The following is a 25,166-nucleotide window of genomic DNA, read 5'->3' on the forward strand; positions in this document are numbered from 1 at the left end:
AAGGTTTATATTACACAAAACAAAAACAGAAATAAAACTATCACTCTGTTACCTTTCCAGAGGCCTGTTCAAAAGCCTTTACCATCTCCAAAACTGATGTTCCCTTTCCTGTTCCCAAGTTATAAACTTCGCAACCTGTTTAAACAATCAATAAAATTTTATCAAGGTAACTACACGACAACAACAAAGCCTTATCTCATTCGCTTAAGTGAGCAACCCAGATCATATGGCAGTATTTGACTTTGGTTAAGACCGAGGTTTCAGCTCATTATTTAACAAAGTCACATACTAAAAAGGGAAAATGCAAAACAAAATGGGCCAATAGGAAAAGTTATCATTGCTTGTACAGATAAAAAATCATTTCACATTCACAATCTTTCAGGGTTTACCAAATCGAAAACACTACTAAATTATTAGAAGAAAATAATAGATTGGAAATAATACCTATTTTAGGATCATCCAGTTTACGCAAAGCAGCAATGTGCCCTTCTGCTAAGTCAACAACATGAATGTAATCGCGAACCTAAGAAAAAAAAATTATGTAAGATCCTTGAAGAAATCGAAGGCAGCTTTTAGAAATGAGAATGAATGCTTGTAACAATTTGGCAAACTGAGACTATGAAAGCTCAGGATGTCCAAAATCATTGAAACATTCCAAACCAAAGGGAAAAGGTGTATCATTACAGGATATTAGTCAACTGTTAGTTGTATTAACTAGATGGAATTTGTTAGTTAGGTTGCTAGAAATGTCTATTAGTTGTTAATCACATCTCTAATAAGCCCTTTGTCTCTTTACACATGACAATCAAATTAATGGGAATATTTCTATGGAAGTTTTATCTTATTATTTTAGCAATATGGTCTGTGGATGTAAGGGGAAAAAACAGAGAATAGAATAATCTGGAAGAAAACAGGACAGAGAAGGAGAAATTCAGAAGAGACACGTAATAATTCTTTCTTATTCCCAACATAACAGAAAGGTGCTTTATATAAGCACTACTCCTTACAGCTAATATTCCTTCACATGGTATAACGGTTTCTCCTAAAAGGGAGACACGTCACTTAGTAACAAAATCCCTAAGATAAATTGGCTGACGCACAACCCTCTTAGGTCGATCAATAGAAGCCTCTGGAGTATTGGTTGGGCCGTGTTCAGCTTCTGCAGTAGTACTTGGGCTACCCTCACCTTGTGCACAGTCAATAGGATTAGAGTACTGTAAGGGCCCAATGATTCTTTCATCTCCCTCCGGATGGAGAAGCACCTTGTCCTCAAGGTGGAATTGCTCTTTCATAACTCCCCATGGTTCCCACGTAGCATCTTCTGGTGGAAGACCTCTCCATTGCACCAAGACTAAGTCAGAATCTGGCTTAGTGTTCAGAATAGCTATGGGTTCCAATATGGGCTGATTATCATTGAATTCCAAAGGAAGTTTTGAAGATGTTGTTGGGGGATTTCCTTTGTGTAGTTTGAGAAAGCTGACGTGAAAGACATTGTGGATTTTGGCATTTGAAGGGAGCTCTAATTTGTAAGCAACTTGTCCAATCCGTTCCAAGACCTGGAAGGGACCAAAAAATCGTTTCTGTAACTTGCCTTGGTAATGACCAGCAACTGAAACCTGACGATGCGGGCGAAGACGAACATAAACCCAGTCTCCAGGTTGGAATTGAAGATCGCGACGGTTGTTGTCTGCCCATCGCTTAATATCTGCTTGTGCTTTTTGGAGGTTGTTGTGGAGTTTACGGATGATGTCAGCTCTAGATTGCAATTCAAACTGAACAGCAGCGTTTGAAGTGTCAGGAGAAAGACCTTGGGGAATAGATGGTGGGGGATGGCCATACACGACTTCAAATGGGGTCATCTTGATGGAAGCGTTGATAGTAGTGTTGAAGCACCATTCGGCCCATGGAAGAAATTTGCCCCACAATGAAGGCTTGTGATGAACGAAGCAACGAAGATATTGTTGCAGTACCTTGTTAACCACCTCAGTTTGGCCATCGGATTGAGGATGGTAAGCTGTGGACATCCGTAATTTGGTACCACTTAAGCGAAAAAGCTCTCGCCAAAACTGGCTAAGAAACACAGGGTCTCGATCAGAAATTAAGCTCTTAGGAAGGCCGTGCAATTTGCAGATCATGTGTATGAATAAGTCAGCCACTTTGGAAGCTGAGAAAGACCTGGGTAACATGCCAAAGTGTGCAGCCTTTGAGAACCTGTCTACAACAACCAATATTGTAGAATTACTTTGGTATGGAGGAAGGCCCACAATGAAATCCAGGGATAAATCCTCCCAACATTTGGTAGGTGGGGGAATTGGTTGAAGTAGTCCTGCAGGTTTTTGAGCTGTAATCTTAGTTTGTTGACAAATTTCACATTGGGTGACAAATGTGTGAACGTCTTGACGCATTTTGGCCCAAAAGAAATTAGCTGCTAACTTCCCAAAGGTGCGTGTTACTCCAGGGTGTCCTGCCAAAGGTGTAGAATGGTACTCATGTAAGATAGTGGGGATGAAAGGGCATGATGAAGGAATCCAGATGCGTTGTTTGAACAGGATTAACCCATTTCTCAAAGAATATAGAGGAAAGTTAACAGGATTTTTTGTGATTCCCTCCTTTAGTGAAAGGAAGTCAGCATTGGTGGACAAATACTGCTTCAGATCAGATAGAAAATCCAATTGAGGGATGGATAAAATGAGAAGGCAGTGCTCCTGTTGTGGTTGTGAAAGTCTGGATAAAGCATCTGCTGCTGAATTAGACTTCCCTGGCCGATATTGTATCTCAAAGTCGTAGCCCAACAACTTGGAGAGGTAATGTTGTTGATCTGGAGTAAGAACAGTTTGGGATAACAACTCTTTGATTGATTTTTGGTCTGTTTGGATAATGAATCTTCGACCAAGTAAGTACTGCCGCCACTTTTGTACGGCTGAGGTAATTGCACATAGTTCCCTAATATAGGTGGATGAGTTTTGCAGCTTCGGGCAAAACTGTTTACTAAAATATGCGATGGGATGTCCGTTTTGAGAGAGAACAGCCCCCATGCCTGACCCGGAGGCATCGGTTTGAACTAGGAACGTGTGATCAAAACGGGGCAGTGACAAAACAGGAGCATTCGTTAGTGCCTCTTTCAGATGTTGGAAGGCCTGTGAGGCACTATCTTGCCAAGAAAAATTGTCACGTTTGAGGAGGTCGGTGAGAGCACTAGCGATGGAGGCATAACCCTTCACGAAGCGACGATAGAATCCAGTCAAACCCAAGAAGCCCCGAAGAGACTTGACTGACGTGGGTGTTGGCCAATCAAGAACAGCTTGGATCTTACTAGGGTCTGGCTGCACGCCCTTATTAGAAACTATGTGGCCCAGGTAATGTATGGACTCCTTTCCGATTGAACATTTCTCCCCTTTAAGGTGAAAGCTATTCTGCACTAGCAATTGAAAAGTACACTCCAGATGGGAAATGTGTAAATCCAGTGTTGGGCTATAGACGAGGATGTCGTCAAAGAATACAATGATGAATTGACGAAGATGTGGGCGAAAGAGGTCATTCATGGTGGCCTGAAATGTAGAAGGGGCATTGCACAACCCAAATGGCATGACTCGGAATTCGAAATGGCCGTTATGTGTGCGGAAGGCAGTTTTCTCACAATCGCTGGGAAGCATCAAGATTTGGTGGAAACCTGAAAATAGATCCAACTTAGAAAACCAAGCGGCACTACCCAGCTCATCCAATAACTCATCAATGGTTGGAATTGGAAATTTGTCCTTCACAGTGGCGGCATTGAGGGCGCGGTAGTCAACGCAAAAACGCCAAGTCCCATCTTTCTTCTTGACAAGGATAACTGGGGAAGAAAAAGGACTCGTACTAGGCTTAATAAAGCCTGAGTCAAGCATCCGTTGCACTTGCTGTTCAATTTCGTGCTTTTGGAAGTGGGGATAACGGTAAGGTCGTACTAAAATTGGTGAAGTATTTGGCTGTAATGTAATACGGTGATCTGTGGGTCTTGAGGGTGGTAAGGTAGTTGGTGGTTGAAAAAGAGAGGAGTATTTGTGGAGGAGGGCTTGAAGGTGGGGGTGATCAGAGGTGGGAGTATGTGTAATAGTGGTGGCGGGGGAAGGATGGGGTGTGGTTGTGGTGGCAGAGTAAGAGTGGAAGGATGATGAGTATGTAGGCTCGAGTGTGAGTTGGAAAAGAGCCTCAATACTATTTGTTGTTGCAGTCTCCGTAATTGGTGGACAGAAATTGGGCTCGGAGTTGGGCCGGTTTCTCCTTTCAGTTCCACTAATTGACCTTCCCACATGAATCTCATAAAAGGGCCATTGTAGTCCATCACAAATGGGCTTACTTGAGTCAACCAATGAACCCCTAATACAATGTCAGTACCAGACAATTCTAATGGATACAAATCAATGGAGAATTTTAAAGAGGCCAAATGAAGTTGGGCCTTGGGACAAAAAGTTGAGCAGGGGAGAAAATCACCGTTACCGACCATTACTCTCAAAGGAGTCGAAGTGGGCTCATTCTGGAGCTGAAGGAAATGAGCCACCCTACTTTGTATGAAATTGTGTGTAGCTCCACTATCCACCAAAACTTGGACTTTGTACCCGTTAATGGATCCCGTCAGACGTAGGGTGCGAGGAGCCCATTGACCCGAGAGTGCATGTAGACTAATGAGGCCTGATTCAGGAGAAGGGTCATCTATAACCCGTGGATCTGAGTCTGTTGGTGTATCTGGGTCATCGTCTGGTTCGGTTGAGACTAGAAGGAGAAATTGAGACTTACAACGATGCCCACGCGTATACTGTTCATCGCAGTTGTAGCATAAATTCTTCTCTCTCCTTGCCTGCATTTCTGTCTCTGTTAATCTTTTGATGGGTAGTTTATTGGGGGGTGTGGGTAAGAGTGGTGGTAGTGGTTTTGGGGAGGTAAGTGGTGGTGTGTTGGTTGATGGAGATGGACGGGAAAAACGATTGAATGGGGGGTTGCTAGAGTGTTTGTCCTCATGCAGCTTGGCAAACGCAATAGCTTGGTTCAGGTCTGACGGTTGGAGGACCGTGACCTCTCGACGAAGGTGGGGTTTGAGGCCCGAGATAAAACAACTCAGATAAAAGCTGGTGGGGTAACCAGAGATCCTATTAGAGAGTTTCTCAAACTCAGAGAGGTAGTCTTGCAATGAGTGTGTTTGAGAAAGCTTGCACAGGGTTGCGATAGGATCGTCAAATTTTGACGGAGCAAATCGGAGTTCGAGCGCTCGGAGGAAAGAGTCCCACGAGGTGAGTAACCCGTTGTTGTGCATCCACTGAAACCAGGAAAGGGCTTTTCCTTCAAGAGAAAAGGAAGCGAGCTGAATGCGTTGTTCCAGGGGAGTTTGGTGGAAGGCGAAGAACTGATTGGCTTTGAAGATCCAACCAAGGGAATCCGTTCCATCAAAGGGCGGAAGGTCCATTTTCATCGATCGGTAAGGGGTATTGAGAGGTTTAGGGTTGAGTGAGAGTTGGTTCTCAAGGTGGGATGTACGATTGTCAATGTCCATGAGGGTGTTGGAAAAATTGGCTTGGGCTAGTAATATTTGTTCTAATTTGCGGTCAAGGGAGGTGAATGGGTCAGGTGAGTCGGCCATGGATGGAGGAAGTAAGACTCAATGAAAGCACCAATTGTAAGGGGAAAAAACAGAGAATAGAATAATCTGGAAGAAAACAGGACAGAGAAGGAGAAATTCAGAAGAGACACGTAATAATTCTTTCTTATTCCCAACATAACAGAAAGGTGCTTTATATAAGCACTACTCCTTACAGCTAATATTCCTTCACATGGTATAACGGTTTCTCCTAAAAGGGAGACACGTCACTTAGTAACAAAATCCCTAAGATAAATTGGCTGACGCACAACCCTCTTAGGTCGATCAATAGAAGCCTCTGGAGTATTGGTTGGGCCGTGTTCAGCTTCTGCAGTAGTACTTGGGCTACCCTCACCTTGTGCACAGTCAATAGATTAGTGATACAGTACTGTAAGGCCCAATGATTCTTTCACTACCCACTTTATAGTCTACATGATAAGTCTTGCTTTTGCCATTCCTTCGAAACAGTATTAAAGTTTTTTCGTGACATTCTTACTGTTTAACTTTTTAAAACTGATTTCACTTTAGAAGTGTGAAACATGATTATTGGTTAAGTATTTGGATTGCCAATATATATCTTAAAATGTCAACTGTTTTTAATAATCGTTACAAATTTACACTTTTTGTCTTAGACCCCATTATCAATTATTACACTCATAGCAGCTAATTGTAATGCATATTATCTATTAATGTTCATTCTCTTTAACTGTCAACTAATATAGCTGTCCATTTATAACTAGCATAAGGAAAGTTAGTTAGAATGGGCGGTGTTAATAAAAGTGAGATATTGTATTTGGGATTATAATTTGTGATCAAGATTTGTCGAGGAGGCCATGAAATTGTATCCATATTCTGTGCTTTAAAAGTGATGTGAAAGGGTCACACGACAGATTCTTTTTATGCATTATACTAATGTGGGTGCCTTTATTCTTTACTTGGTCCTATCCTACTGCATTTCCTTGTGGGTTTTTCAGAAAATTTTCCTTCAAAGCAAGTAAAGAATAAAGGACAACATTTTCACAATAACACTCTCGTGTGCTTTACATTTGTTCTCCTAGGTATGTGTCGTGTGAACATATGCAGAAATTCTGTCACATGTATTAATACACTTCTTTTTTTCAATATTTGAATTTGGAGATCTATGCTCTTTAATTTTCCCATTCTTGTTCGTGTAGTAACTGTTTGTGACAATTTAATGCATTTGACCCGCCACAAATACTTACCAAATTTCCATCGCACAACCGGAAATAGTGGGAACAAATTATTTAATAAACATTATCATTACGCAAATATGATTTTACACCTTCTTACATTGGAGTCAATATATAAATTTAAGGGACGCAATACTTAATATAATTTCATGCAATTTGAAAAAAATAAAAGGTTTAAATGTCCACCCTGGTCCGCCAGTAACTTGCATAAATAACGTAGTTGTAATAATGTGTAAGTGACGCCTAAGAATAATGGACCAATTACTATGGAATAATCTTATGTGCGTAATAATATCAATTTTTGGTTGAAGTGAGTTTTAAATTGATAAAAAGGACCGCACGACTAAAACAACGATGAAATAAAGTGTTGTAAACGAAAACTATCCAACCAAATAATCAGCACAACCAGATTATATTACAAAGTTGGCAAGCTCAATTGCACTGCAAGTGCAAAAGGTGAGTAAATGCCATACATACAGAGAGAGGCAATTTGTATGTGCTTCTGCCTCTCCAAACTTTTCATTATTATTATTAGAGAGATTGGACCACAGGATCCTGGAGGAATATATGGCCTTTTTAGAAGGAGAATATGTAAGCTTAAGGTTTCTCCCAATCATCATGAGATATACATTATGATACAACATTAAGCTGGAACAGCTTCCGGCACTTTGCCATTGCTTGAGGGTACCAAGCTATCATAATATTCAACCAGCACCTTCCATCCACCGGGGCACATAAATCCATCTGGAGGACTTTCTTTATTCCTTGCGAGTGTACGCATCTGAAAATGCAAGTAACCCTTGTTAACATAATATTCAACCAGCAAGAACATCTACTCCAAGGTTTGGTATTCTGAGAATAAACATACCTTTGTGCCTGAGATGAACAGGAAGTCCTGAGGCCTTGAAGGGTCAAAGAATGCCATTTTACCCTGAGTCTTGTCATATGCAGCAACCTGCAAAAGAATGAAAATGATCATCACCGCATACATCGAAGAGGCCAAGTGAACTTTTTACTTCACTCAACATCAGTGAGAAGGCAATTCTCAATCTCAATTACCCTGAAAGGAAGAATGTTCAGTCGTTCTAATCCTGGTGCCATGCTCAATACTTTCTTCCCATGGTCAGCATCATACAGATCTCTTTTCTCAACTGGATGGCTCATGCCTGCAGGGTCACGACCAACAATGTAGAAGTTAGCCCCTGCATTTATCCTAGCCTTTGCATGCCACTGCACCTCTGTGGGTCCAGCATAGTGCATGGGAGAAGGGAATATAGATACAACAGTTGTCTCTGGATCAAGAACACCATCCTCCAGTACCTAAACAAAAAACAGATTGATAGAGCTGAGTTTTTCTGTTGAAAGAAACAATGCTAATTAGGAAGACGGGCATCTTTACAGTCTGTGTGTGTGTGAAGAAAATTTGCAAACCAACGGGATTATTAAAATCCAATAGAAAAGGCAAAGAAAGTAAATGGGTTTAGTAAACACACCTTTTCGTGTTGTTTCATTCTCCAGTCAAGGGGGACATCATCAGCTTTGGTATAGCCTCCCAGTGGATGAAGCAAGAGGACAGGATTCTTATAGCCCATCTCAAGAAGCCTCCTTCGGGTGTCGGTCATCAGCAAAGCATGGCCATTGTGAACAGGATTCCTGAGCTGGAAGGCAAAAACAGCATCAGCATTGCGCCTTGTAAACTCTGAACGAAGTTCTGCAGGGGACAGCCGAAAATGATCAAGTCCATCATTGTACTTGATAGGTTCAATGACCTCTAGGTCACCCCCAATCAACCAATTTCCAGCATTGGTTATTGTTTGTTCAACATAAGGTAGGCCAGGGGCAGTGGTTCCCCAAGTTCGGGCAATTCTTTCTTCTTTAGGGTGCTTATAAATTTCAATACTGAAATAACCAAAAGAAAAATATAAGTCATAGGAATGGCTGATAATAAAACAGTTAAAGAGAAGGAATGTAGAATAAATAAAAATCACACATACAGATATTACTAACATGCGCACTATAAAGCTGTTCAAAGCATCAACTTCAACTGTAATAGCAGACCAAATTAATCGGGAAATGATTGTGTTATTGACATTTGACACATCCTAAGTGTAAGAATCCTAATGATATTCATAATACGAGTCCCTAGAACTTTGTCAAGCCATATTATCTCAGGTTTCGTATCAATGTTAACTTGAATATCTGAATTAGGTACGTGCTTTTGGACAGCACTGTCTTAATACGGGTCAAATGGATAAGGCACGCAAACTTTATTGTCCAGGAACCTATACCAACATGCTTTCAAACCTAAGAAGCCTGAATAAATCTGTTAATCCAGGGATATTTTAGAACAAGAAAGTCCAACTACAATCTGTTAATCCATGTATCCTGGGACCACGGAAATCGGCAAAGCCATATACATATGTCCGTACAAGCACAATATCTATTGAATACTTTATAGTTACAGCAAACTATTGAAATTCTCATATCCTCGACTGGATCTTCTTATGTTAACTTTTTCAAAAGAAGTCACCAAGTTGAAAGTAGAACAATATTATAACCTCAATAAGATTGGAACGACATGGATGAAAATAATGATGAGAAAATCAACAAAGTGGAGAAAACGACAGTAGTGGAAACGGTCTCAAATCCCACTACGGCATTGTATAAGTGATGGACTATTCAACCAATAGCATCACAATACAAAACGAACAGGATTTGACCAAAGAAACAAAAACATATACGGAAATCCTAATTCCCAGCAAATTCGTCCCCAATTTTCGCAACTCCCCCTTTCCCGGTATTAATTAAATCCAATTGCACACGAAAACTTCAGTTCTCAATAGTTAAAATTTAAACTGCACATAGCTCAAGAAACAAATCACACCTACATATATGAGAAGCGCACAACAACCTACCATTGCGTCACAGCAATTTTTTTGTACTACTAGTGTACCCACTCTCTTCACAGTTAATACTCTTAATTTCATATTTTTCTCATACCATTGTAAAAAATAATAATAAGAGTATGATTCCCATAAACTCAAATAATCAATAAGAAATCTGAGTACCACTTATTAGGACTACTAACACGGTTATTTACAAGTCAACACAATGACAATTTCTGATTGAATAACAGTGTGTCAAAAATATAAAATCACGTAAGTACATTCTAAATAAATAAAAAATATACATATAAAAATCCTTCTTCCCCTCCTACTTGATTATTGATGAACTAAGCACAAGAAGAAAAATTAAAAACCACAAAGAACAAGTCACAAAAACATGCTAATTGAGCATGGAATCAAAGCATGATATAATATAAACATAAACGAGGGGCAGATGTGTGAGTGTCTTACTCATTGAGAATGGCAACAGGGTCTCCTTTGGAATCGAAAAGAGCTACCCTTTTGTTATCCCCGATCCGATGCTTCTGTTCATCATCGATGGCGAGGACGATAGGCACCGACATGTTGACGAGGGAGCCATCGTCGAGTCGGAGCGAGTTGAAATGAAGCGTTTGGAGGAACTCGGCTTCTTTCATGAAGCCCTTGAGGGGTGTGGCCCATCCTTCACTGAGGACGTGAACCCACTGCAAGTCGATTCGCGAAAGCTTGATCCTTGGCAACGACAGCGCCTCACCCTTCTTCAAATCTCTCTCCGAATCCTTCACCACGAGCTCAACCAGCTTCCCTCCGTCAGGTTCGATCAACCCGCTCGAAACACGCACCCCCACTTGCCTCCTCGCCCTGAAACTGACACAGGAGTTGACTTTCGGGGCAGTGGCGAAATGGGTGTCGAAGGTTTTTGAGAGAGAATGGGAGGGAAAGGAGGTTTGGGTGAAAAAAGTGGCCATGGACGCCATTGAAGTGAGTTGTGTTGTGTTGAGGACCCTTATTAAAATGTGCTATATAAAATAGAAAAGGTTGAGTTAGTGGAGAAGGAGGGGCAGATGGGTAATTGAAGGAGGCCCAAATTGTGAACTTGCTTTCTTACTCTGATTGATGCTGATCGTAACAGACAACCTGGGTTGCTCAAAAACGATGAGTTTGGGATTTTATATTTAAAGGGGTTCCTTTGATAGAGACTGGTTCAAGAGGATGAACCTAGACACTTTCTTTTTTACCCGTCTTAGAGAGAGAGATACTTTTGTCTTTACTGTGCATTTAATTTTCTTCACTTTTACCAATTAATATATTAATTAATTGTCATCATTGTGTTCTGTGTATTGCTGATCTGTTTCATGACCTCGCCGCCTCTTCTTTGTGTTGTTTTTCTTTTTATCAATCAATCAATTCATATTCTTTCCATATTTTAAGAGTGTTATTAGTAACTTTTTTAACAAAAATTTTTATATTCGTAGATGCTAAATAAGCAATTGAATAAAAAAAATTCATAATTTTTTAATTTATACTTTATCAACAGTCTACAAAAAAGTATACTTCATCTTTAATTTTTTCTCATGCTGTCATTCAATTTTCCAAGTTTTTACATTTTTATTATCTTTTTTAACCTTTCAATGAAGTGAAAATGATACTATTTTTAAAAAAATTTGAAAACAAAAATTATGTTATTTTATTAAAATTTCTATGAAACGTTAGAAGTTTGATGAATTGATGAAATCGTGAAGATTAAAAAATATCATAAAGTATATAATATATATATATATATATATATATATACACACATACATAGTATAAATAATTTTAGAAAATAATTATAGTGGTTAAACGATCAAATCGATTATTAAGTGAAATGACTTAAAAAGGGTAGCATTTGACCATTTTGAAGCTCGAATTAGTTTGAAATGAACAGTGAACACACGGTTGGTACACAAATCCTTGACTTACTTTATCAATAATTAGTGGTAGGAACAAGGCGGCAAGCGTTAGCCAAAGCCAAGTTGATAACTTTATCAATAATCAAATTAATTATTATCAACATCGATTTACTTTTCATTAATGAGCAAAAAATCAATCACTCAAATAAAATATATTCTAAATTAATACACAAATAGTTTAGCGACTATTTTTTATTTAAATGAAAACATTTAGATAAAATGTCTGATAAACTTATAGAAAATATTAAAATTATTTAAAAAAACATTAGCAAATCAATTACTATGGTTTTGAAACGGGTTTTAATTTGGATGTGTTAATAATTTTTCATAATAACTTTTAACGATAAATTACGTGTTATTATTTTATTAATTTGATTGAATTTACTTTTAAAAAAATATTTAAAATAGATTCATTACATACCATCCCATACATTATAAAAAAGTTATTATAAAAATTGTTAAAAAAATATTTTTTATTAAAATATCCAACAACATCCTCTCTGTCTAAACACAGCCAACATCATTATACACGAAAGAAAGCCCTTTTCCACTATCTAAATGTCAAACAAACTGTGGAACTTTTTAAGATTTAAAAAAGAAAAGTTTATTATATATTCTATATTTATAGTAATTAAAAAAAAATTGTGATAGTGGTGCTGCATGCCTCTGTTTTGAATAAATGAAAAGCACGAAGCGAAAGCAAAGTAGTTGGCTAAAAAGGTGGAAGCAGCCTCTTAAATAAAGTTTACAGATAATGAATGAATTTGATTTAGTATATGTAAATGGTTTTACCTAAACCTCTTATATTTATATATTATTGAATGAGAAATGTGGGTGAATTATGGCTGGAAGTGTCCCTCTGGCAGTTACCGTGAATCTTCTTGATTTGAAATTGGAGATTCAAAAAGTAGACAATTTCTTAGGAGAAAGCGACGTCGTTCCTTTGCTCATTCCAAGACCAACAATACAGTGAACGTTTCCTCTTTCACGTCCTCATTCATGCTAAATTCCAATTCTTCCTTTTCTTAAGGTGGACTTTCCAAACTGTTTCAAACTTTCAATTTCTTTCTTCTGTTCAAATTTCCCCTATCTCCTTATTTATTGTGTTTTTTTTTAATATATTCAATGCTGTCGGAAGCATTCATTTTAATATAGACAATTTTATAAATTTCCTTCTCTGAATTGTTGTCTTCTTCTTTTGTCTTCCCTTCTAGTTAGTCAGGAAAATGTATCTACAAAATATGTTTCGATGTTTGATTTAATGTTATGTTTTTGTCGCTCTCAGAGAAATATTTTACGGGTTTATGACATTTGCTACCACTATCTATATTTATAGGAGTGTTTGAGGAGCTTATTGGTAATCACATGCTAATATCGATCCAAACACAATATAATCATGTTTATTGCTAAACTTCTCTCGAATATTTCTATGAATATTCGGTCGGTGATTGGTCAGTTGAAAAACGCTATTGAAATATCCGATCAATTTATTATCAATTTTCAAATTTTAGTTGACTTTTAATAAAATTCTTGTTATTTATAAAAGAAATACGCATGGTTTATAATGTTTAATGAAAATAAAGGAAAACAAGTTTAATACCTTATATAAAATAATGTCTCGGAGACTGGCATTTTTTTTTTAATTATGTCTATTATACCTAAGATAAAAGGGTTATATTTTAATATGTGTATATATTATATAAAGAAATATAAAGTAAATTATAATTAATAAATATTTTTAATATAAATAAGTTATATTTTAAGTTTATAATAAAAAATATATTTATTCTATTTGCTCTTTTATAATGCTTGTTTAAATTTTCTTTATCCAAGGAAAACATCCAATTTTCTTTATTTTGAATGCAATTTTAATTTAGTTATCTTTTATATTTTCTTTCAGATTTATTTCATGTATATTTCTGTATTATTACATTTTCTCTTCTTATTTTTATTAATTAAATTAAAGATATAACTGAGAAATAAATGGTATCTTGAGATTTGAAAATAACATATAATGTGGTATAAAATAATTTATGTGTTACAATCATAATAATAAGAATATTTAATATGTGTTGGAATTGTCATTAAATTATTCGGAAGTTTTAAAATTCAATATTTACACAATTATGCATTTATAATTTGCTATTTTTAGCACTTTATCAAAATCATAATATATTAGACTTTTCTCCAATAATATAAAATAGATTACACTCAAACATTTGTTCATATTCAAAATTAACATCATTCAAGTTTTGTTATCTCTGGTGGTAAATCTTGACATGTCTTTACAAAAATTTGAGTTTAAAAAATGTCTTCTTATTGAGAATTTTTTTTTTAATAAATTTGAATTTGGATATATATAGAAATTGTATGCAAGTTAGAGAAGTTATTGTCCGAAATGAAACCATCCTCGTGAACATGATTTGACAGATAGTGTTTGCTTTTGGATATCTATAAAGCAATTAAGATTATTCCTTATTTCTAAAAGAAAAAGAAAAAGATTATCATTCTTATTGTTTATGTTGGTAATATAATGGTTAAGAGAAGTGATCTAAGAAAACGCAAGACATTAAATGAATACTTGTCAAAGTATATATTATATTTATTGAAAGAAAGTGGATGAGAACATAAAATTAAAATTAAATTGAAACAATTTAAAATAATGAGATTAAATAATTTTATTTAACTAAGAATGATAAGATATATTTTACTAGTTAATACAAATTAACAATTTTATTAGTTAAATAATTTTATCATTATTAATTTAATTAATATCGATTAACAAAGAAAGCATTAAATTTTAAACTATACGTTTATTTTTAAAATATAGTTTAATTCTTAATTTTTTGTAACTTTGTGTTACTCGTTAATTTCATATATGATGTGAAATAAAATGTAATCAATAATTTGTTATATATTTTATTTTAATCTGTATGAGTAAATTAAAATTTAAGAGAAGTGTAATGAGTTTCCTGCTTATTATTCTTAACTAATTCCAGTGGAAATCATAATGAGTTTTAAAATGTCAAGTTTTCTCTTTCAAATTTTGAACCCACAGTTGTCCATTGCTATACTTAATAACTATTATCAATCCTTAATTAACAGTTCAGTAGTTGACTTTTTAATTTGTTGCATATGTTTTTTTTTTATTTAGAGATAAATATTTTTAATACAAAAATACTGTAATTTTGAACATGTTTTTAGGCAAACTTGTTTTAAAAATTAGTATTATCTTATGGTAAAAACAACTTTTTAAAAAACAGATGCAGTAAAAAAGTGGAACTTTTCTAAAAATACGAAGCTAAACACATTAGTTTTTAGTTGTATAAAAATCACTTAAAAACAAATAACTTTTTTGCCATCACACTTTTTCTAGAGAAAATAAAACACGAAAAAAAACAACAAAACATAAAACATTTTTTTCTATCAAGTCCAAAAGACCTATTAAATATACTTTCAAATAAATTTATTTGAATTCTTCACATAAAATAAGTTAAACCTATTGAATTATACTCACATGTTATAATTAAATATTAATAATTTAATATATTAATTATTATTTATCCTTTTCTTAATACTATTAAATTGTTATTATATATTTTTTTAAAGAATTATTCAAAATCAAGCATTGATTAAAGATTCATGTTATTTTTATAAATACAATTAGTATTTTTTAAAATATTAATAATTACTCTCATATAATATATTTTAATTCTTTTATTAGTTTGAGCATAAAAAAAAACCTTCCCCTCTTATCCTTTTTAGATAAAAAGAATCACTGATCTACGAAGTCCATGTTTAATATCTTAGTAAAATTACCTTATATTATTTGTTAAAAAATTATCATAACTAATGCCAAAAAATTATTTTCTGTTCATTCAGTATTTTTAAATAATTCAACACAAAGTGAGGAAGAGACCCGTCATAAAAAGAGTTTACAATTTTACTAATTACCTTTCAGTTTGTATAAACAAAAACGCATAATTAAACTTAATAAAAAATAAGAGAGACACGCTTGCACTTATTGAGAGGGCATCAAATTATGCAATATAATTTGTACCCGCATCATTATTTTTCTATGATTACAACTGTTGTGAATTTAATATGGAATACATAAATGCAAATAGGGTTAAAATTAGTCAAATAATTCTCCCAACCACATGTTTGAGCTAGACTGGGTAGGGAGAAAATGTAAGCTAATTACATTAAAACAAAACTTAATGGACTTAAGACAACTCATCTCTGGAACTTCAAAAATCAATAAAATTCAATTGAAATTTAAAAAGAATAAATACACTGTAAAAAATTAAGTATTTTATTTCTAAAAAATTCCTAATATGGAAAAATGTCAAGAATTACTCCAATATCAAATAACCATTGTGACACACGGGCACTGACGAGGGCGGAGAGTGGTCGCCGATGTAAGAGGCACGAAGTGCAAGGGGCACAAACAATGAGCGGCTCCTGGCATGCTTCCAGTGGAAGAGACACATGGATGAATCGAACATACACTGGAATAAGAGGGATTTAGAGACTGTATAGGTATGAGACTATACAGTTGAAGGATAGCTTAAAGGAATTAATTTGGGTACTCATATAACCAAAATGCATTTGTTTTTCGGTAGCTTAACTCATAACAACTCCATGGTTAAGCGTCGTGGAGATGTGTGAGGGCTTTAAGATAATATTAATGTCTAATTTAAATTTTGATCATTTTCACTTCTACTTTCAACTACAAATTTCCCAATTTATAAAGGATGTTCATAATAAATCAAACTAATGTAATATTAGCCAAATTTTTAATTTGGATTTCTCTATTATTCTAATATAGTTAATCATTTTCTTCATAGCATAAATAAAATCATCATTGATACGATATTGTCTAAAAAAAGTATGAATTTGGACCTATAAAGAGACACAACAAAAATAAACCAAAGAAAAATGTGAAGTAAGATAAGGATGAGGACGCACATCATTTAAGTCGAGTGAAATTCCAAAAAAAATGTTAATTTTTAATAATAATCATAGTTTTAATTCAATGACCAATAAAATTCTGTCAAATAATACAAATATATATAATATGACTCAAAATAAATTTTTAATACACTTATAGTATTGCAAATTTTCTTTTACAATAATTTAATATTTCCTTAAAAATAATAAGAATGAATTAATATAATTGATATCGGTTAATCGATTAATCTCTTTAATATAATAATTTTTTTAATAATTATATATTTTGTAAATAAATAATCAAAATGATAATTTTTTAAAAAAATGTAATGTTAAATAAAATAATTTATTTTAACACATTATTTTTTAATGTAATTTTTATATATTAAAATTTTCTAAGATATTTTTTTTATTTATATTTTTTAATTTGTAATTATACCAAATTATATTTAAAAAATTATACAAGTTTTAAAACATATTAATATAAAATAAAATTATTCTGTTATATCAATCAAAATTAACATAAACTTTTGTCTCATTTACTTTTCTTAACAATCTCACTTTTGGTTTTTCTTTCTTTCTTTTTCCACTCTCCCCTCAATTCAACTCAAATAAAGGCTAAGCGAATCAGTTCATGTATTCCACCAACACGGAATGTATCAATTAAATTAGTTAAGGTGAGTTAAGTCTTAACATGTTGGAGTGTTTTCTTCTCACACCCCTCTAGCATAATTGATATAAAATCATGAAAGAATAAATGAAAGAAATGGTTTTTGAAGTTATCTCATTTGATAAGAAGTTAAAATAATAATATAAAGAAATTAGCCACATTTAGATTTTTAATACTATTATTTTAAGTGTTTTAGTTAATGTGATATACTATTAATTAAAGTTTAATCAAAATCCTCAATTTTGAAAATACAAAATATCATTTTCTTAATTAATAATAATAAAATGAAAATTTGAACAGGTGATTGCTCACAACGGACGTCAGAAGAAACACAATAGGGTATTTGCTCGTATCTTATCTTGGATGTGCTTAATTAGTCGACAAACATGTATGTGGGGGAATTAATAACAAAGTAAATAATATTGGTGATTGAACGTCTATTATGTATCTTAATAATGCTTATCTGACACACATATGGGGCAAGCATAGCATAAATATCGTATCAGGAAGTGACAATTTGATTCTAATCACTACCAAAAAAAATTAATTTAATCAAACCTTCTATATTTAATGTAAAAGCAATGTCCATCAGTAAAACAAAAGGTAGTGGAGTGGGGAATCTATCGCTACAACTTACAACACATACTAATCTTATTTTCCAATAACCCAAAACTAATCTAAAAAATATGCCACGTAATTGCATAGAATACGACCCACAAAGACTCGTAAGAAAAATATTCCAGGGTTCACAATAACTAAAATAAAATTATATGCATACAAGTTTATATTTTAATTAATCGGTTTTTATGAGTGTTGTACTCATTTATTAATTAGAAATAAAATCAATTTAAAATATATAAATAGATATAAGTTAAAATTTAAAAGTAGTTTTATAAAATTAAATTAGATTTAAAATTCATTTTTCCGTGTTTTTGGAAATTACAGTAGTTTAGAAATCAAATTTCTGTCTGGAGATATTTGAAGTCTATGAATAGTTGGAAAGCTTTTATTCATTTGAATCTAATTAACAGAGGTAGAGAAGTTGAATACAATTATAATAGCATGCGCTAGTTCTGCTTTTTATTTCTTTGTCCACACATAAAATGTGTCAATTCAGTCAGAAAGGATTGACCTAATTAACAATAATTGAGTTGCTATGATGATTAAATTATTGATAACGTACACGAGAAAGCTTTGTTTAGAGACATAATGGATTACATTTTGCTTGAGTTGTAAGAGTTTGTTATCAAAGAAAAACAAACATATTTTTCAATTTTTCTCTTTGTGTTAAATAACACGAGAGCGACAGAAAATAAATGGGCCTTATATATTTTACTTTATGCACTCCACTCAAGAAAAGAAACGGAACAAAAAACCATGAAAAGGACAAAACTATATAATTCTCCTGTATTTGTTAAATTGAAAAAGACATCATTTTTTTCCTTTTCAATTTCTTTCTCTTTTAATCCTCTTTCATTTCTCTCGTATTAAAGAAATATAATTTTTTTTTCTCATCGCTTTTTTGACTTGAGATTTGTGTGCCAACAATTTGATTCATTGGTTTTTAGTTCAAAATTAGGTTCATTGCTTGGTATCAGCCAGCCGCTTTTTTCAAACCGGGCCTCAACATGCTTGAATTGGGTGTCGCTGATTTAGGCTTTCCTAATTCCCTGATTTAGAAGGCACTTTCTGTTTTTATCTCCTTATTTTGCTTTTGTATCTCCTTTTACTCTTTTTTCTTTCTTTCTGTTACTCCCTCCACCACTCCAAGTATTTCTGTATTATTTTCTTTTATTCCAAAAATAATCTACACTTCCTCACTTTTTCTTTTATTTCAAAAATACCGTACACCTTCCCACCATCCTCAACAATCTTTCTCTTTCTCTCTCTGCATTAATGTTGTAATTTAAACTTGTGATATATTGCAAAATATAAAATTCAGAGGAAACTTCAATATGAGTGCTTCTACCACTTTCATTTTATAAACTTAAAAGTTAGATGTAAATACAAAATAATAAACATAATAATATTAATAGTAAATAATATATTATTATTATTATTATATACTAACTTTATAATGATGAAAGAACTAAATAAATTCCAAATCTTTAACAAATAACTTTTCTTTTATATTTTAAGTATTTAATAATATTTTTATATTATTTATCTAATAAATTAAATACTTTATTCAAGTTATTTGAGTCAAACATGTCGGTAAGTTAAAACATAATATAATGTTAAAAATTATAGATATTAAATGTAAAAAAAAACACATATATATAAACATTTTTCTAGAAATTTAGAACAAAATTTTACCATTTATTAAGTAATTTGAAAAAAAAATATATTGAACAGTGAAAATAAGATTGAATCAAACTTATTTAAGGAAAAGTGTAAATAAAATTTTGCAATATATTACAAGTTTAAATCTGAGTCATGTGAATGCTCCATTAATGTGGAGAGATAAAGAAAGAGATAGTTGAATATAATGGGGAGATGTAGGATATTTTTAAAATAAAAAAAATAGTGGGAAGATATAGAGTATTTTTGGAATAAAAGAAAATAATGAAGACGTGTAGGAGCACTTGGAGTGATGGAGGGAACAACACCCTACAAATAGTCGAAAGGCCCAAAAACAAAAAGGGGTGAATGAACTTGGTGGTGAAAATTACTCTTTTATCTTGTATCTCCAATTTTTCTTTTTAATTTCAAAACTTTTCTTCTATTAAAAACCCTACACCCCATTTCTTGTGTTTTATTAGATATTAAAATCCCACGAAGGATTATTTTTTATTGAATTTCAAAATTCAATAAAGAATTTTTTATTTTTTTATTAGATTACCAAATTTAATAAAATTTGTTTTTGAAATTCGATAAAAAAATAAAAAATTATTTTTAAAACAAATTTTACGAAAATGAGATTCATAAAACAAATTTTGTGATAGAAAAATATTGTGGTTGAATAAGAATAAAAATATAATAAACTTTTTTACGGAGTAAATTTAATTGATGTTAAAGTATGATATGTGAAAAAATATTCATGATAACTTCCTTAAAAAATATTTTTAATTGGAAAACTGTTTTACGGAGTAAATTTAATTGGAAAACTTTGTTTCATTTTTTCCCTTAATTTTGAGCTTTTTTTTTATAAATAAGTTTGTCTATTTAAAAATTTGACAAATTAATTTTCATAAATGAAAAGGTTAAAATTATATTTTCAGGCGAAAGAAATCTGCATTCCTTAAAAATAAGAAGAAGAAGGTGGTTTGTATAATAACCCAACCTTTCTAATTTTCTGATTTTCTTTTTTATAATTAAATGTAGGTTCTATTTAGGGGGCTTCTTTCTGCACATCTCCACTCCCAAATTTTGCTGCGGTTTTCATTTTACTCCAACAAAATATATATCAAATAAATAAATTATTATTATCATTACATGTGTGGTATGGGATGTGTGTAATTTGGACGATATACATTGGATTTCAAAATCCAGATTTCATAATAACAAGAATTCAGATAATTGAATTTCAAAATCTTTTAAAAAAATCAACACTTGTTCGGTTTCTAAAATTAGATAAACATTGACCCTTTAAGTGAATTTCAAAATCTGATAAACAAAATAATTGATACTTTAATTTATTTCGAAATTGTTAAACAAAATAAATTAACTCTTAATTTGATTTTAAAATATGATGAAAGAAAAAAATTTACACATGATTGGACTTTGAAATTTAGTAAACAAAAAATGTCAACTTGTATTAAAATTAGTAGAAGATCCATATCTCACTAAAAGTGGTGAGTGTGAAATAGATGAGCTGATGTTTTGAGTGATTTAGGGAGAACAAGGAAGGGTTTGGAAAAAACGTGACAAACATTTTAGAAAAAAAAAACGTGCCATACATCTGGCTCACCGTTAGTTACATCATAAAAAAAAAACTTAACGCCGTTCAATTTTAAGGACTAAACATAAGAGTTTCAAAACTAAAAAGACTAAAATGAACAAACCTTTCGAAGATGGACGAAACCCAAAATCGCCTTATAATTTAGGGACTAAAAACATATTTAACCCAATTTTAAAATATGATGAATAACAATATCCGATAAAAAAAATTCAAACAAAAAACTTAAGGATTTTCAAACTCGGTAATACACCGACTTACATTTTTTTTTTTCTTTTACATAGCCTCATCTTTCTCTATTATATGTCAAACAACAAGTAGTTGGATTTTTTTTCACTAACGTGAACTACTAAAAGTTGATCCCGTTGTGGTAGTTTCAATAAATTATGGCTAAATTCTCCATTTCAAATTTCTTTATAGCTTAATATGACTTCATTACATTCTCTTTTGCTTCTTACATTTGGAACATATTATAGTTTTTCCAAGCCGATTTAAAGAAACGTCTTTTTCTCTCCTGCACACACTCATCCTCTTTTTATTATGAACTAGAGTAATTTTTTGTTAGAAAAATTATATTGCCTTATTTACTTGGATATACATGTCGCATTTGCTGTAACTTGTCATGATTTTTCTTTCTTTTTTTTAATGACATGAAGGATGAAATATGTTATTATGGGAAGAGTGGTTTATTTGCGGGACGAAGACGGTTTGCATATGAAATGAAAGCTTTGAATGATGATTGTGAAAGATTTACGTCATTTTGTGGTTAAAATTTGTGTTACTATGGGTTTATAGTCAACTGACGGATCAGTGACGAACTGGAGGGAAAGGACTGAGCGATTGACGTGCAAGAAAGCGTCACATAGGGTCCCGACAACAGTTGAACGGAGTTAAAGCGCAATTAATGCTGCAACGACTACTGTTAAGTGATTAATGTTTGCATTGATGATCATTAAAAGGTAAATTAATTGGTCAGATTCTTATAAACTCTATAAACAGAAGACTAATTTCGAGGTAAACCCACTTTGATTCATAACTAAATTACTGCATACCTACAGATAAGATTATGTCTTGAGCGTCAGAGTGTATTCTGCAGGTCACCCTTCACACCCATCGGTTACACAAAACAAGAAGCAGGGCGGACGTTTAGCGAAGACAAGAACTTCACTCAAACGTCGTCCTCGTCTCATTTTAGCAGAAACAATTTATTATATTTGTCGCAAGATTAAGAAACTGGTATCAACTCCTTATTATTTAATACTTTTACGCGAGACCTTCGAGAGGTAAACTATTATATATTATGAATCACGGTATTTGTCTTACCATTTCTGAAAACTCAATTCTACTGCATTGGCTTGAAAAATGTTTAAAACTTTAGGTGATCAAATTCATCCTTTATCTATGAAACTTTCTTTGGTGTAATGGAGTCACAATCTAATTGATGCCACGGTTGGTTATCATAACATCTCGTTTATTTAATATATATTTTGTAAGGGTAAAATGAGAAATGAAGCAAAAGTTGGAGGTACAGGAAAAAAACAACGGAATGCAGGAAGAAAGCCCCTTCTAATTAACTTGGCGACTTTAAGCTGAACTGCCCAATGCTCTGGATTTGGGCCATTGTTATCTTCGAATCCCACGTACGGTTGGAGTCCATCCAATAATTACCCCTGTACGGTCCACTATCGGATTATTCTAACCCATTTCTTATAATTACTTATTTATAAATGTACGACAACTTTAAAATAAAAAAATTCATTAAAAAACTTGTATTTTTTATATTAATATTATAAACGGGTGTGTTACCCATTTTTTATTTATTTTATTTGGAGACTTTTTGTGCACTAGTTTAATGTTGCACAAAAACATTGATATTAAAAAGTAATGTAAAATAACAATAATGTATAGTTTATGAGGAAATTCATACTCGCTGATTTGAAACATGAACTTTTTAATGTCAATATTTAGCCGTCATGTTTAGAATCACTCTGTGTAAAATGAATGGCTAACTATTCAAATTTAACTATATAACAAGAATTTAAAAAAAAATGTACATTATTATTTATTTTTATGACGTGATAGTTTTTTTAATAAGTTGTTTTACCCGATCAAATTTTTTTGAAATAAATTCAAGTAATCTCAGTCTTTCTAACCTAATTATACCCATCTTAACATTATTTATACTTAAACGGTGAAATAGAAATATATAAACTTGGACTAAAATACATTTTTACAACAAATAACAAATCATAAATATAATACGTGTTTTCAAAATATAATGTCTTAAATAAAAAATGGGTTGAAAAAGTGGATTTTAAAGAAAAGAAAGGATATTATATTTTGAAATGAAAGGGAAGAAGAGTGTCTAATAATATTTGGCAACCTGAAAGATAGACGGTAGAAAACTCCTGATTGAACGGGTGATGTTTGGCTGGAACATGTTATATGCACAGTTGCAGTCAAAGTAAAGCATAAAGAATCATCTTTTTTTCTTTAAAAGATAGAGAATCATCTTGTGTTGTGTTTTAAATGTTACTCTCTCACACAGACACACTCGCGCCAGATTCACCTTTAACTATGCAACTCATTGGTCCCATCACCATCTACAACCTTTTGCCTTCTCCAATAAAAGTATAAAGTGGAAACTAAAACACTTACAAAAGTTTTGCACACTTTTAATGCAATTAAAGTCACTTACTACTGTGCTGACACCCTCTTCCTCCGTCTTTTTTCCTTTTCTTTTCTTTTCATCAACATCATCTCCATTATTTCAAACCAAACACCCCAATTCAAACCACAAACTTTTTGAATTAAGTTCTCGTAGATTTATTTTTGACACTATTCCAAAAAAACATCTTTTTAAGAAATATAATTATGTGTATATAAACACATATATATTTTATATTTGATCCGATGTGCGACTATGTTTCTACCCAACAAACTTTTCATAGAAGACACAAGTTTTCAATATTTTAATGTTTAACACTGTACGTCCTTCATTTCTCTTACAATCTAAATCTGTCTATTTTCGTTCAAATTTTAGCACTTAAATGTCATTGTCAAATTCAAAGTACATAATTTGCAACAAAAACAGCAACCAACATATAGTCTTCGTTTCATCCACTAGATTACTGAACTCCAACACAATACAGAATTTATTACAATTAAATGTTAATAACCTTCACAAATTATGGTAAAACGATCAAGAAAAAATAAAGTCATTTTCATATAAACACTTTTGTGGGGGTAATTAATAATATAATTTATTTTATCTTTTCCTCGTTTATCACGTATACATTTTAGTACTACATTTACTCATCAAAAGAAGCCATGAACATACTAAGAAGGAAAGCCCATATTACAAGTGTACGGAATCCATGGCCCCAGCAGAAGCAATTCAATCGTCCAAGGACTTTTGGGCTGGTGTGGGGCCCAAATAAGAGACCGAAAAAACAAATCTGTGTCTGAGCTGTGGACAAAATTGTCCTTGGCTGGCTGTTTTGTTTGACAGAAAGAAAAAAATGAGTGAAGTATGGTTGGGCAGTCTGTGGATTGTTTTGTGTTGTGGATAATAATGAAACGAACAATAAACATTATTAAACAAACAGGATGAAAAGGAAGGTAAAGTGAAAGTAGTCCTTGGCCTTGTTTTGGGGTTTCTGACCATTTTTCTTTTGAATGAATGATGAAAGTTTTTGGTGCCTTCTGATACCGACATAGGCTGTGTTTGGTTCAAAGATAGAAGGCATGCAGATGCAGGAATGGCATCTGCTTCTGCTGCCAAAACAGAAAAAAGACACATATTCTTGGCATCAGTGTAACTATTCTCAGCATTCTGGACCAACACATGCTCTAAATAAAAATAGATAAAATACTAAGTTCATATTACTTCAACTTAAAACTTTCAACCCTCAAAATTCAGCACTGTGATGCAAACAATTTACGGGTTATCCACACACAAAATAAATTTCGTTGATTTTGATTGAGGA

At 32.8% G+C, this 25,166-nt stretch overlaps 1 protein-coding gene across 1 annotated transcript; it reads right to left on the minus strand.

Moving 5' to 3' along the window:
• Positions 1–7,200: 7,200 nt before the first annotated feature.
• Positions 7,201–10,842, minus strand: LOC148191597 (ATP sulfurylase 1, chloroplastic-like). Its single transcript, XM_088100700.1, has 5 exons — positions 10,176–10,842; positions 8,313–8,718; positions 7,879–8,139; positions 7,688–7,774; positions 7,201–7,600 (listed from the first exon to the last, which is right to left on the minus strand). Exons 1-5 carry the CDS (start codon positions 10,679–10,681, stop codon positions 7,463–7,465), a joined length of 1,398 nt encoding a protein of 465 aa, XP_087956826.1. The 5' UTR covers positions 10,682–10,842; the 3' UTR covers positions 7,201–7,462.
• Positions 10,843–25,166: the final 14,324 nt, after the last annotated feature.

The sequence above is a fragment of the Vigna umbellata genome, chromosome 10 (assembly GCF_029865625.1).
Source record: "Vigna umbellata cultivar VRB3 chromosome 10, Vumbellata_1.0, whole genome shotgun sequence".
In the NCBI taxonomy this organism is placed as follows: domain Eukaryota; kingdom Viridiplantae; phylum Streptophyta; class Magnoliopsida; order Fabales; family Fabaceae; genus Vigna; species Vigna umbellata.

What these genes read in the sequence shown, in the direction of transcription:
- LOC148191597 (XM_088100700.1), bottom strand. Translation starts at nt 10,681, where the DNA reads ATGGCGTCCATGGCCACTTTTTTCACCCAAACCTCCTTTCCCTCCCAT. An exon ending in GAATGAAACAACACGAAAAG is followed by an intron (nt 8,140 to 8,312) that starts GTGTGTTTACTA and finishes TTTTTTGTTTAG; the next exon opens with GTACTGGAGGATGGTGTTCT. An exon ending in TGAACATTCTTCCTTTCAGG is followed by an intron (nt 7,775 to 7,878) that starts GTAATTGAGATT and finishes ATTCTTTTGCAG; the next exon opens with GTTGCTGCATATGACAAGAC.